The sequence below is a fragment of the Mya arenaria genome, chromosome 11 (assembly GCF_026914265.1).
Source record: "Mya arenaria isolate MELC-2E11 chromosome 11, ASM2691426v1".
NCBI classification, from domain to species: Eukaryota; Metazoa; Mollusca; class Bivalvia; order Myida; family Myidae; genus Mya; species Mya arenaria.
The window spans coordinates 37420365-37435502 of NC_069132.1; the positions used below are offsets into that span (position 1 = coordinate 37420365).

General features: G+C 34.3%; 2 protein-coding genes across 2 annotated transcripts; both read left to right on the forward strand.

Moving 5' to 3' along the window:
• Positions 1–208: 208 nt before the first annotated feature.
• On the forward strand, positions 209–12011 carry LOC128208509 (uncharacterized). Its single transcript, XM_052912070.1, has 12 exons — positions 209–613; positions 972–1059; positions 2526–2724; positions 6334–6349; positions 6537–6635; positions 7478–7550; positions 8223–8279; positions 8579–8686; positions 9809–9952; positions 10606–11159; positions 11668–11754; positions 11967–12011. The coding sequence occupies exons 2-12, from the start codon at positions 1053–1055 to the stop codon at positions 12009–12011; spliced, it is 1389 nt and encodes a 462-aa protein (XP_052768030.1). The 5' UTR covers positions 209–613; positions 972–1052.
• A 1541-nt stretch (positions 12012–13552) lies between these two features.
• Positions 13553–14477, forward strand: LOC128209572 (uncharacterized). The gene is made up of 2 exons (XM_052913656.1): positions 13553–13752; positions 13976–14477. The coding sequence occupies exons 1-2, from the start codon at positions 13559–13561 to the stop codon at positions 14199–14201; spliced, it is 420 nt and encodes a 139-aa protein (XP_052769616.1). The 5' UTR covers positions 13553–13558; the 3' UTR covers positions 14202–14477.
• The last annotated feature ends 661 nt before the right edge of the window (positions 14478–15138 follow it).

Below are 15138 nucleotides of genomic sequence, written 5' to 3' on the forward strand. Positions count from 1 at the left end.
GTATATACAAGATGAATTATGCACTTAAAGGAAATCTGAGCGACACTCCTTAGCCATGAGAGTTCAATAAGAAATCTAATCAAATGAACAATATTTCTATCATATTTCGCAAGTATCGCAAGATCTGGGAGAAAGATCCTGTTTAATCGGTCAAAGACAGGAGTTTGAGCTAATGTGACATGACAGATATTTATAAATCATAGGTTACCAAGGAGGGCGTGGAAACTTGAATTCCCAAGGACAGGGTGGATACCAGAGCCAAGTCGAGCACTGGCAAAACCAAGGATATAATACTTATAATAACAGCCATGGTTACGAACATTCCCAACAGGATGGACAAAGAAATAATGAATTGAGCAATAGATCTACTGGAAACCAGCAACAAAGGCATGGCAATGGTAAAGATGTTCATAGGTCACGAAGCCATGAGAGGCAAGTGAGACATGATGGCCATAGAAGTCCTTCCTTAGACCGTCAGAATCACAGATCTCGATCTGGTGACAGAAGGCCCTTTGATCAATCCCCAAGCAGGAGTTCTGGGTCTTCTTTCCAAGTTTCCAGGCAAATAGATCAGCAGCTTGGAACCCAATGCAGCTCACACAGGAAGGGCAGGGTAATGATTGGATTATTTAAATTTTAAATGACTTAATAATGTACTTTGTCTTAGTTGGTAGCTGTGTATCGATTGAATTGTATTTGTATGCCTAGCAAATTCATTCCTCAACTGTTCATTGAATAAAGGTTTTCAACATTCGCAGTTATAGCATTTATAAAAAAAAAATATGGATAACAGTTTCATTTTTATTTGCATACATGCACGCTTTAACTGTGGTTTGTGCTTTCTGTATATCTTATGAAATTATATAAGGCTGTTTTTTGTCCCATTGTCATTAGATCATTTGCTTGGAATAAGTAGTAGCTTTTTCTGTATTTCAATATAAAAAATATGGTTACATATTATTATTTTTCAGAATGATGACGCTTTAGTTTTCCTTTCAAAGACGCTGTCTTCAATCCTTCGGCATAATGCTGCAAAATTTGGTCTCGAGTTAATGAAAGGTACGGTATGTTGTGGAGGAAATCACAGAGTTGCATACTGATAATGTCCGTTGACTCATCATATGTCGAAACAGCTTAAAAAGTGATTGGTATGTACTACTTCCAAGGGCATTTTTCAGCTTTGTTCCCTTACTGCGATAGTTATTCTCTCTGATATCAGCAATTGCCAATGAAGAAAAAATCATCTGCAATGGATGCTCAGTTGTGTTTCCTAATAGAGTTGTGTGTCTGATTACATGCTGACAAAAACAGACAAGGTAGAGAAAGGTAGAGAAAATATGTTTGAATATAATTTTATTTCGTTTGTATTACATATGTTCTATTCCAAGCAATTTTCATACAAATTTTACAGGTTTATCAAACCAAGAGGGCCATGATGGCCCCAAAACGCTCACATAAGCAAAGGGTCACAACTATGTGATAAAGCATTAATAAAAATATTACAATATCTTTACTGAATACGATGCCTTGTTTTACATTTGTAAAGAATCATGCAACGAAGCTAACTGTAAAGTTTTATTGAATTTGGCCTGGTAGTTTTTTAAAGCAAACCAGTAAGTCGGTCATTTTGTTGTTGTTGCTGTTCACCAATCTCTTGCCTTGTTGTATTTTTGTAGTGGGTCATGCAATGAAGCTTCCTGTAACGTTTCAGAGAATTTGGTAGTTTCAGAGGAGATGGGTTTTTTTAAAGCAAAACAGGAAGTCAGCCATTTTGCTGTTAATGCTGTTGTTGTTGTTGTTGTTGATCAATCGTGACCCCTTGTTGTATTTTTGTAGAGGGTCACCCAAGGAAGCTTCCTGTAAGGTTTTGTTGATTTCGGATTGTTAGTTTAAGAGGAGATGTTTTTTTAAAGCAAAACAGGAAGTCGGGCATTTTGTTGTTGGTGGTGGCGATCAATCGTGACCCCTTGTTGTATTTATGTACAGGGTCACCAAAGGAAGCTCCCTGTGAAGTTCCATTAAAATTGGCAAGATAGTTTTAGAGGAGATATTTTATAAGCAATTGCTGACGGACGGACGGACTGGCGGACGGACGACAGACAAAGACCGATCACTTTAGCTCACCTTGAGCATTGGTAAACTAAAAAAGGAAAAGGATTGGTCGGGTAGCCTGAACCACAACATTAAATTTGTTACGCCTCTTGTTAGTATCTCAACCTGGACTGGTTACTATTTAAAAGTGAGTAAATAAATTGTATATATATATGTTTTATGTGGTATTCTACTTCTTAAAGGGAAAACCACTGACAATCCCCCATTAGGATGCCTGTACCCATCCCTCTTGACAGGAAAATTGCCCTGGTATTTTATTAAACCTACTTAACTGGAGTTATAAGGAAAGCCATTCCATCATTGTATTAATTATTTAATAATTTACTAAGTATTTACAAATAAGTTATATTAAATTTCCTTGCCCCGTCTACTTGTGTTTAAGTAAATAAAACTTGTCTAATTTAAATCTTTAGATGGATTCTTGCATGTTGATGAGATCTTTCTCAAGGTCCCCGAGCTTCGTTCATATACCCTAGAAGATATACAACATGTTGTAAAAAGTAACGAAAAGCAGAGATTTGCCTTAGAACAAGAGGACAATGGTCATTGGAAGATCCGAGCCAATCAAGCACACAGTATACAGGTTCGGTTTCCAACAGTGGCAAAAAATGAGTATATATATACCTTGTATATATACTAGTTAGCCCTGCACTGTTAAGATATTTGCTTGGCCTGTCCAATTGATAAATGTATCAAACCCAATATGTTTATATATCTTCCTGGTTCAAAATATTTGTACTGATATGCAATAATCTATATTTGTACACATGTATATTGCACAGCAGGACTTGTTCTAATTTGTTGAACCAGGAAGCAAAAAATGGTTTGATTAAGGCTTGATCCAGATATTTTTTATCTCGATGACTATTTCAATGCGTGGAGTTGAAGACATGTTTATCTTGGTAATATTTCTTTTATTTAAGGTATTCCACGCATAAATAAGAAATCTGGTTACCCCACGTAGCTGTTATGCATTAGTGAAAGTATTATAATTAAACTACTTGAGAAATACAACGAATAATTAAAAAAGCATTTTTGAAGGGAGTAATATACCTACTTCCAAACTTCCCTTAATGGAAGCCCTGTATGTAAGCTCAAACTAAGTACATGTACTTGAATTTGGCTTTTTTTAAAATCTACACTCTCACAGATTTACCGTTTTTAAAACTTTTGATTTTTCGCCTTATGGAATAGGCAAATTTGTGCGTAAATATCTGCGAACCAGTGATATAAGACTGCTGACAAAAGATCAGATCGCAATTTTTCATATTTCCGTTCGAAAATTAATGTTAAATGGCTAAAAGCGTTACCAATGGTTTAAGAAAAATGAAAAAAAAACAACATTTTTTGAACTTATAAATAAAAATCTGCGATCTATATTTATCAGCAGTCTTATATGATTGGTTAACATCATTTTCGCATCAATTGGCTCGTTCAAAGACAAAACAAGGCAGTCCAAACGACGGTTATATGCCCCGCCGTTGTTCTTTAGTATATTTTGTTGATCTTACAACCTGACTGGTACGTTGAATCTGACCAAAATTGTACACAAACACTGGTCAAGAGTGGGAATATAGGAAATACAACTTGTTTGATCGGTAACCTAAATATTCTTGGATATTTGAACATATTATAAAAGAATATTTGTTAAAGTTTTTCATATTTAAGTGTAGTGTAGGTAAGATCAATGTCAATGTTATTTTGGCTAAAACAGGAAGGAAAATGGGTCCTTGATTTATAACATCAATGAAATAGCAAGCCTTAAGTATTTTTGATGAAGTGATACATATATATTGTGGTGACGTCATAACATTGTTTTACTGCTTTTGAAGAGAAAACACATGTTATAAATATATTATCACATTTGTGTCCAGTGTTAAGTATCAATCTGTGCAACTTGTTTAACACTTTCAATTAACATTTATATCTTATCCTCTATTTAGCATTGTCATAATATGGATCCAAAACTTAATGGATTACTGGCACAAATTGCAAATGGTTCGAGTTCTTAGATCAATTCAGTTATTGTTGCTAAAAGTACATGAAATGTATAAGGTCTTTAAATCCAGTAAGAATTGATATGCCTACACTGCTAAATGTAAAAAAGCCCGGACACAAGCATGTGTACTATGACCTTTAAATTTCATACGTGACCTTGACCATTGAGGTATGGACCCGGGTCAAGGTCACTGCACATCGTCTGAATGAGGACAACATGTGTACCCAGTAATATGGTAATACATAATTGAATAAGTAAGTTATAGCGAGGACATGAGCATGTGTATTCTGACCTTTAAATGTATCTTATGACCTTGACCTTTGAGGTATGGACCCGGATCAAGGTCACTGCAAATTGTCTGAATGAGGACAACATTTGTACCAAGTAATATGGTTATCCATCAATGCATAAGTAAGTTATAGAGCGGACACGAGCATGTGTACTCTGACCTTTAAATGTCTCTTGTGACCTTGACCTTTGAGATATGGACCCGGGTCAAGGTCACTGCACATTGTCTCAATGAGGACAACATTTGTACCAAGTAATATGGTAATCAATCAATGCATAAGTTATAGCCCGGACTTGAAATGTTACAGCCAGACATACAGATGGCCAGACAGACAGACGGACAGACGGACGAAGTGCATTCCTACAATCCCCTCTATAATGCCAGGGGATTAAAAAGTTGTAAAAACGGTCAATCTGTGAGAGTGCAGCTTTAAGGTATCTAATGTACAAACAAGACGAATGTTGATGCTAGGCATCAAAGACGCGGCTAAATGGGTTTTATTGAATATTAATATGTATATATATATATATATATATATATATATATATATATATATATATATATATATATATATATATATATATATATATATATATATATATATATTGATGTTCATGAAACATTCTGATTAAGTTTCATGAATATAAGACCAAATATAATGCCTTTAGTGTGTTCCAGATTGGACCTAGTCACCTAGTTTTTGACCCACGTGAAAAATATCGATACCCAATTTACTCAATAAAGTCATGTGACAATATATACAAGTGTTAACATTCCGAATAAACACGGACATGGCCGAACTATGACGGTTTAATCAATTTTCTAGATCGTAGTTACTCGGTCGTCTCCGGCATGCGTAAATTATTAAGACTGGTTCCTTGCATTATCACCGATAAAATTATTGGTGTCGGGTCGATTCGGCCGAGATATCATTTCGGACTGATCATTTTCGGCCTACTTTTATTGATTAATGTTTGTTTTAAATCGTTTGAATTACGCTTTGAACTTTCATTTTATATCAGTTAAATTTAAATTGTGTCAATTTCGTTATTGCGACTAATATTTGTTAGTAAAATCGTGTGAATTAAGCTTTGTACCATTTTATATCACTTAAATTTAAAATAGTCAATTAATGTCGTGTTAAGGCACTTATATTTGCATAATTTAAACTAATATTCACAATATGCCCGTTAATTCTCACATGCGTATTTACTACCACAGCGTGTATATAAATCGTTTTCACAGAAAGTAAATTTCTAAAATAACAAACTCGTATGACCGGCGACCAGTCAATACAAAAACAGAGGGAATAACTTTTTTTTGAATTTCCTGCTTTAAACATTAGGCTTATTTGTTTTATATGACGTTTTGGAAGTTTTACACGCATCAAAACTGTTATTGACGACAAATTTTAAGTAAAGTTGAATAAGAGTTGATATCATTAACAAATCTTCTTTTTTCATAACTAAAATTTATCCGTATACACTTCCCCATTGACAATTGCAAACATGTATCCCTATAGACGCGGCCTCTAGGCCGCGCCTAATAAGCTTTTCGTTAAAATTTGCCATTGACCTTTATGATGAATTTTGAAGGGTGGAATCCCCACATTATTTTAGTATCATAAGAAGGTAAGTATCGCTTGCTGATTACTTTCATGTAAAATAAACTACCAAAAATATGCTGTTAGATAATTTTTCTGCAGTTGAAATTTCAGTTTATTTTAACCAGGCTGCCCAGGCATAAAAAAATCGGCTAATAATCCTTATGATATATAGATATCGTACAACTTAACTTTCAAATAAAATATAAATATAGTTCAAAACTGTATTTTCTCTGAGTCTCATAACTATGATGATGCTTTGGTAATTTAATTGACATAGCAATTCACTCTCTCTAACCAAATCTAAAATCAAATGATAAACATTTACAGTTACAAAAATGTTAAGGTGAAAAGGTGTACAGGACTCATATTTGCAGACATCACATACATGTATAAGAAACATGAAAATAACATGAGGATTTGATTTGTTACAAAAAACATCAAAGAAACATTTTCGTTTATTCTGTTAAAAATATGTTTTGTACACTTCTACATGATAACATCAAGCGTTCCTTTTTTGTTGGTATATTTAGGTAGATGAATTGGACCTGCAACCGATAAAATCAGCAAACGAAATCAGCACGGTCATTCACGGCACTTACTATAAGAGTTGGGAGATGATCCAGAAAACGGTTAGTTTTTACAAAATAAGTGTATGCTTAAAAACTGTGTAGTATATGTACATATATGTATTTTATTCTTGCATAAATAGCAACACTGAGTGAAAAGAAGGTTAACCCTAAGTTTTCTTATTTGACTTACCCAAGGGCTCTAATATGAGTTGGAAAAAACAAAAACTGGGCCCTGTTTCAATAACATATCTTAGTCAACTCATATACCATACGCTGCTTAAGAGTGCTCAAGGGCACCCTTTATAAATTAATTAAACACTATTTTTATAAAAACACAATCTACGCCAAAAACCAGGTTACGCCTAGAAATTTCCAATGTTAAGCCAAGATCTTTATTCAGACAAGGTTCTGATTTGGCTGAAACTGCTGTTCAAAACTTAATGCAAAACCTGTTAACATTAATATTTACCTCTGAATTTGTTGCAGATATTAATCTTAAACTAATATCTATGGGTGAAAGTGGTCTCGTGGTCAGGTGTCTTTCTAACCCAATTGGTTGTTGGTTCATTCCCAACAGGAGCTTGTTCTATTCGCCTCTTGACACTATTTGGTTGTCTGGTTAGCGCAATCGTTTATCAGTAGTTGACAGGGTTTCCATTCCTTGGCTTGCGCATGTGAGTTTGGTTTGTGGTTGCCAACCAAGACAAGTCGGTTTCCCTGGGTACTCTGTTTTCCCCCATAATACAAGACCACACCCACGCGTAGCATTGTGACAACATGAGTGATTAATATTTTGATGTAATAGGACTGGTTTGATCAAGGACACAAGACATGAAGTAACTTCATTTCAGCTTCTAGCATTCTTCACAATGATTAACCATTAACTTAATTTATATCTGCAGGGCTTGAGGCGAATGAATAGAAACCATATCCACTTTGCTGCAGGCCTGCCAGGGCAGGGAGGCGTGATCAGTGGTAAGTATGCTGTTGTTTTTTTCTCCCACATCAGATAAGTAGACACAAATCTGGCCATGCTGGAAATTCCTATCTTGCCAACGGACAAAGACAAAACAAGTACCCGTATGGAACTCCTTTTTTATTGTCATCACACAATTACCTACCTTGTTGAAGACCGTCGTCTGTAGCATCATGGAAACCTTCTGTTGTTGCAATATTTAAAATCTAAATTAATTATTTCCCGCTTCAAATGGCACTATAAAAATGTGTTCACGCTGCATTCAAGAATTAATGCTGTAGACTCCTCAGAACTATTTAAAGAAATAATCTGAATCACTTCGCGCATATCCATGACAACCACGGACGTTCACATATATATATACGCAATTTCTTTTCACTACTCACAAAAGAGTTCCAGCGAAAACATAAATTTTAACTGAGGTGAGAGAAAAAGCATCTACAATAACGGCTTGTGTAAGATAGGTTCATCCCAACCCGAACGTTGGGTGTTAAGCGGAAACGAGGCTTACCGAGACTTAGGGGTGAACCTATCTTACACTCTAGGTCATGGAAGATACTAATAGTGTCATTCAGTTGGTTCTCCATTCAATGTTTGTTAAATGATAAGATACTGTTTATAGACTAGTTTGTTCATTATATATATAGTAATGCAGTTTGATGTCTTTACAGGAATGAGATCATCGTGTGAAGTTATCATTTACCTGAACTTGAAGAAAGCTTTAGAAGGTACGTAGTATTATATTGTCAGATTATTTTATTATTTCAAATAATGTTAAAAATATTTTTTGGAATAAATCAATTATAAAAACATATTTTTTCACTTTTCGGATAAAACGTTTTGGTATTCGGACTTTGGCCAAACTTCAGCATTAAAGTGTTCAGAAAAACCATTACATATAACATATTATGAACACACAGATATATGCTCAGGCCAAGAATTATGAGAATCTTTTTAACTGTTTTAAGTTTTACCAAAGACTATGGTTATGAATAAAATTCTAATAAATGTTTGATATTTTTTGTAGACGGTATTCCTTTTTTCCGGTCGGCGAATAATGTGATCTTGTCGCCAGGCAACAAGGATGGAATAATCTTCCCTCGCTATTTTGAGGGAGTACAGGACAGAGTGCAAAGTAAATTAAGTTCTTGGTGAACACTGAGAGGAAAATTAAAAAAGATACACAAATGACATAAAATATTTTTAAAAGAAATTGGTCTGATACAATACTTTATTAAAGTAATTGGGCTGCTGGGTGTTTTCTACTTTTTATGCTTCCTGTTAAGTAAGGCTGATATTTTGGGACCAGCGTGTTGCTTTCATGTCCACTTTATGTTTCTTGGTATAATATTTTGACTGAGTTTGATCAACAGCCAGATGCACCATTAACTTCAAAGCATTGGCTCTGGAATTGTAAATCGGATCTTTTACATGAGTATTTCCTATCCATTCTTTACCAAACTTAGTCACAATGTTTATTGGCATAATATCTCAACTGATTTTGATCAATGGCCAGATCGGGTTGAAAACGTTTGAGTTATCCTCTAAAATGTATTCTCATCATTTCCAGAAAGACTTAGTTTGCTGTTTGCTTTTGTTATTTTTAAGTATTTATGCAAAAAGCTACAGAAACAAGCTCAGTAGCAAACAGTTTAAACATTAACACGGTTTAATGGCACTGGGCAAACACCAAAGACATAGAACTCAAAATCACAAACAAGAAACATAGAAGAACAGCACAAAACTCCACAAACAGCACAGTGCATAATACTATATATAAAAATATAGGTATGTGTTTATCAAGAATTGTACCGTCTTGGAACGGTCAGTAAAAGTAAATTTACTGGGGGTTTAAACCAGTTTATGTGCACAAACCTCACTCTTATCCCAACAATCCTTAATAAAGATAAAACGCAAAAGGTAAATCTTATCAAAGTATGCATAATTTCAGGAAACTTATCAACTAAACAAATAATAATAAACGTACAGGTAAACCCCAAGTACTTCTATGATTAGAAAGCGCAACTCTATATGCAGACGGAGGGGTACAATTCAGAGTACCTTATGCAAAAACTTTTCAAAGATACGCCGAAAAAACCTTCTACGGCCATAAAAGAATAAAGAATTTAAGTGGGTATCGTGCCCAAGCAGGCAAGACCTGTACATGTAATGTGGTCCACTTCCGCCCAGTCATGTCCCTTATGACAAAAAATCAAAAAAATCAATGCAAATCCTTTACGTTGAGTTTCTGTTTCAGACTGTCGTATGCAGTTCAATGAAAAGATCAACTCCGGCATCAAGGCAGGGCCTGCAGAAACTGGCAGGAAGAGGAAGAATAAAAAGAAGAAGAAAGAGAAGAAGAACGAAGGTCAAGATGATGGGCCAGATGCATCTGACGAAGGTATCCAATCCGATGAAACAACTAAATACCGCAAATTTTACTATCATGTAAACAATTAGTCAACGCCGCACCCCAGGCAAAGGATAAAGTTTGTCTATCGACAGCAGAATTCTGACTCACTGAAATCAACTGATTCCTCTAAGAGTTTCAATTTTCTAAAAGAAACGGAATCCTTCTCAAGAGCTCTAGAGTAATGATTCTTAGAAGGCAACTGCATCTCACTCAAAAGCAAAAAATTATGATTCTCAGAAAGAAGCTCAATATAATAAAGAAGATAACTTGAAAAACAAAGTTAAAAGCACTGATAGTAAATGGCATCGTAGTTAAGTTGATGGGTCAAATCGAAACAATGATGGTTGAATGAAAGGGGAACTATGATAATACATTGTTAACATAATAGTATTCAACTTTAAAACTGTGATATTTTGGATTTGTTTTGTTATTTATAATCGTGTTACATTTTGTTGTCACTGTAACTAGTATTGTTCGTTAATCGAAGCAAAATAATACTTTTATATGATATTTATAAAGTTATCATCTTCATGTTAATATCTGTAATAGATCATACTGTTATCGGCTTATTTTCTGTTTTTGATGTGCCATTCTTTTTCTTATGAAAGTCTTGATTAATTATTGTTTGTTGTTATTTTTAGACACCCAGCCGTCCCTTGAAACGGGTCATGATGAGTCGCCCTCTAAATATGACGAACCCAGAACCATAGGTAAGGCAAACGACACACAGCCCAATGCTCAGACAAAGGGTGAAGATGTGACAGTAACACCTGCCATGGATCAGCCAAATGGAGCTCAACAGGATATTCAGATGAAGAGTAAAGATGTTTCCGTAAAACCTACCACGAGTAAAGCAAATGATGTTCAGCCTGATGCTCCTGCAAAGAGTGATGATGATGCAAAAGCAGCTTCTGCATCTAACACTCCTGCTGAAACAATGGTATGGAAGGAACCAGTGATGGTAACTGAAGCTGCTACTTCAAGAACGATTGTGAAAGACGTTATACGCCAAAACCCGTCTCATATGGTTGTTGTATGTTGCGGAGAGAAATTTGGAAATGAAGACTCAAAGGTTCGCTTAATTGCCGTCTTCGAAAAACCAAACATTATGGTTTATTACCTTGACGACGATAACAGAGAGATTGTTAGGGAAGGAGAATTGAATACACTGCTGAACACAAGGCTTATTCCTAAGGTATGATGTCAATTTGCAACATTATTTTTCCTGTTGTTTGTTTCGGAGATCAGTTGCATGGTATTTTATAATGTAGATTGGTTATGTCTTGGGAGTGTTTTGTGTTCTCAGAACATGGTCTTCTATTAGGTCTTGAATTTAAAACCTAGCAAAATATGAATTGATCAATGTTTGCCAATGATGAAATAATGGTTTTACAAATTCTAAACCATTGCGATATTGGTTAAACCATGCAAAATGGACCTCCAGAAATTAAGATAATGAACAGTATGGTGAATGAAGAGCTTTTTTGTACACAGTAAATGCTTTTCAAACATCATTTTGGAAAGTTTTGAGTATTAAAGTAACATGATATAATTGTGTTGACCCCAAAAATTAACCCTAATAAAATCAAAGCAGTCTTTAATTATATGTATCTTCTTCGTCCACTACGTTCTTGTCACCTTTGTACAATCTACATACATTTTGTCCATACGACACTACTTGACAAGTTTTTATTACTTTGAAGGTTTTCCACAACATCCGCGACGTTTCCATGAGTCTTATGATGGAATTTGGTATATTGCTGGACGGAACACCTATCTGGGACATAAAGGTAAATTTGTGCTGATCGAGTTTACAAAATTTCTAGCAATATGGGACATACCGGTACCATACCTTAATGTTCAACAAGCCATCTGAAATTGTGGCTATATTGGACAGACAGGCACCTTTGTATTCTACGAGCCATCTAAAAGTGTGGTAATATGGGACATACATGTGCCTTTGTATTATACACGTTTACTAAATGATAAATTCTGAATGCAGGTGCCAATCGCTTGTCCATTTATCACAGCAAGGGGCAAAACTTGAAAAACTCATCAGCCTAATGAAACATGGGGGTCTATTTTCTTGATTTTAACAAAACAGTTATTGGAAGTATGTGAGCATATCATAACTGGTAATAATCATACTAAAATGCAAGTGAATATATAAGTTTAGGTTTTACACTATGGTGGCTTCAATAATGTTGCCAATTACAACACCTCTGGAGATAATAACAATTAAGCTATTAAAAAATTGCAATGTTTCTGGTTGAAAAAAGAAGCTCTTCTGCATTTGACAGGATATAACATTACGGAGATAAGTCAATTGTGACCATCACTTCAAAAAGTTTGACTGTAAAGGTCAAAGCAGAAAAATAGTGGAGTTTGCTTTATCTTGGATTATTATTTGAATTTAATAACCAGCATAGGAAATTCGAGAGGTTGGCCCCTGAATACGTCAATGTCATATCAAAATACAAAACAGCTTGATTAAGTATTCATAATATCAAGAATTTATCTAAAGCCATTTTAGTTTTTTTTATAATAAGTCATCATTTGGCATTTGAACCGTGACTGTTGGGACAAGTGTAAGACTTTACAATATCAAAACATTAGTGGTAAAATGTAGAAGATTCATCGCTCCATCAGACTTCAAAATATTAATGGTAAAATGTAGAAGATTCATCGCTCGTGAAGTATTTCTACTGAAAAAAATATCATTAAGCAACATAATTCAGTTAAAAATGTACAGTATACTCAGACATGATTGGCTGAAGATGAAATACATAAAATCATGTGCTTGTTAAAATGTTAATCATCAAAAAATACATCAACAAAACACACACTGGCTATATTTTCTATCAAACTTGAAAGCAAAAAGGCAACAAACAAAAAAATAATATTACCTTTTTTTTCTTTATTGTGGTAACAGATAAAGAAAGAACCTAAATAAACTGTGACTGTTGGTCCAATATCTTTTCGGGTAAATTGGAATAGTATTTAGCTGCATAAAACTACTGCATTGTTCAATGCGATTGAAAGAAATATGTTACTATAAGTTTGGCATGATGTAAAGAACATAATGGCAATACTATTTAAATGTTGTTGTTGTTTTTTTTCAAATATCTAAAGGTAATATAGGTTTAACATTATTTCATCACTATCAATTTGACTTCTATATATATTTAACCTTTGACTGCATTTTTAAAAACAGTCTTGGTAAAAAATGAAATATATTGTTAAGATGAATGGTTTTATTTGATGATTTCATTGTGATGAAATGTATAAAAATAGTCCCTTGAAATAATTGCCTGTTCTGCAAGAACTTAAAATAAAATATAAAAATGCATGTCACACTTAAATGACCAGTTATTCTGATTTCCTTGACCTTGAAAAACTGTTTGAGCGATTGACCGGAAGTATTTACCACAACCAGAATAAACCTTTTTGATATTGCAATATTATAGCAGATCTTACAAATTGCACACAAAACAGTATTTTACACCATGAAACCTGGGATTCATTAAAGACTTTCTTGTTTGCTTTAAGCCTTATATTGTTTGATTTTATTCATTTAAGATTATTAACGAGGAAATGAAATTACCAGTGATTGACTATGAACACCTAATGGAAACCTACAATTACACGCCCAAGATGATGAAAAATTGGGCCACTGAAAACGAGACTTTCGACAAGCAGCTTGATGGCCCGGATGTTCCTGTGGGAGTTTTGGAATCTATTATTGAGAGGGGAAAACTTATTGATGACCTGTACAGAGTTTTTGAAAGGTTTGTAATTTATAAGGTACTAAGCGTTCTTAACAATTTAACAAGCAGTCGGACTGCATCTGGCTTATGCCAATGTAATAGCTTAGTAAGCAATGAACATTTTTTAACCGAATAGGAAGTCTAACGCAATCCTGCTAAAAGACAAACCACGAAACTAAACTACAACGGTAAACTGTATAGGAATGCCCAATTCCATATTTATATTATCTTTTCACTGTTTCAGTGAAATCAATGATGATCAAAAGAAGGCGATGAAGAAGAAAGTCTATGATGCTGTTAAGCCAGATGACAAACTACAGACCCTGCTTGAGAAGCTCAAATTAGAACGCAAAGAAAAGGAAAAAGCAGATAAGAAATCGGAAGCTCAGCAAAAAGCACCACCGAAACAAAAGCAGCCGCAACCGCACCAACAGGGAAAGGGGAAAGAAAAGAGGAAAAAGCGGAGATAAAAAAAAAATATATATTTAGTTTGTGGGCTGGGGCTTTATCTATTCTGATCATGGTTGTTATCATTAGTGATTTAGTGGGATGATAGAATAGCAACAACCACATTAAGGGAAAGGAAAGAGTGGAAAGGAGAAATGAGAAGGATATACTATAAATTTTGGGGCCTTGGCTGTACTCTGATTATGGCTGTTTTCATTGCTGATTAAGTGTGGAATGATAGAATATTAAATGCTTGTTATGGGATCTTTTTTTATATATCTTGCTTTTCTGATAGTTTAAGGGTGATTTGAGTTTGACAAATTGTTTTTGTGATTAATGTTTGACAATTTGAATGTGATTATTTCCAAAAATGTTTGTTTTGTCCAAATTGTTTTTGGTTTAAGAGTACAAGATTTTATAATACATTTACCATTTTATTTATCAGCTTTGTTTCTTCACGTTAGTGTTAAGAATTGTTAATACAATGATTGTGTAATTTTGCATGAATTTTATAATAGTATTATGCCTTTGATTTATAACATAGTAAGCTTTAAAATATCGAAACAAAAGTCCTCTCTCTATATATATATTTTCCTGTGTGATAAGCTTTAATAATGCCATATTGTTTTGTTAGAAATGCATATCAACGATTATTATATTCAACAGCTGTGTTTTGGTATAGGTTTTTACACCTTACCAAAGGGATTGTGGGCTTGATTCCCACTAAAGTAACTTTCTTATGACCTCTCAAAACAGAATTATAGTCCTGGTTTCTACCCAGGAAACAGACTCGAGTCTGATTTGTCTATAAGCCATCAGGTATCATGAAATTTAAGCTTCAATATACTGGCTCTATATCAAGGTAGCAGACTTCATTAAGTAGTATTGTTAGAGATCTTCAAATGTTATCACATTGTTAGATATTTTCAAATGTTATCATTGTATGAATACATATTCTCT

Coding starts and splice junctions, on each gene's coding strand:
- LOC128208509 (XM_052912070.1), top strand. Junction 8,280..8,578: donor CTTGAAGAAAGCTTTAGAAG/GTACGTAGTATT, acceptor TATTTTTTGTAG/ACGGTATTCCTTTTTTCCGG. Junction 9,953..10,605: donor GCCAGATGCATCTGACGAAG/GTATCCAATCCG, acceptor TGTTATTTTTAG/ACACCCAGCCGTCCCTTGAA.
- LOC128209572 (XM_052913656.1), top strand. CDS start 13,559: ATGAAATTACCAGTGATTGACTATGAACACCTAATGGAAACCTACAAT. Junction 13,753..13,975: donor CTGTACAGAGTTTTTGAAAG/GTTTGTAATTTA, acceptor TCACTGTTTCAG/TGAAATCAATGATGATCAAA.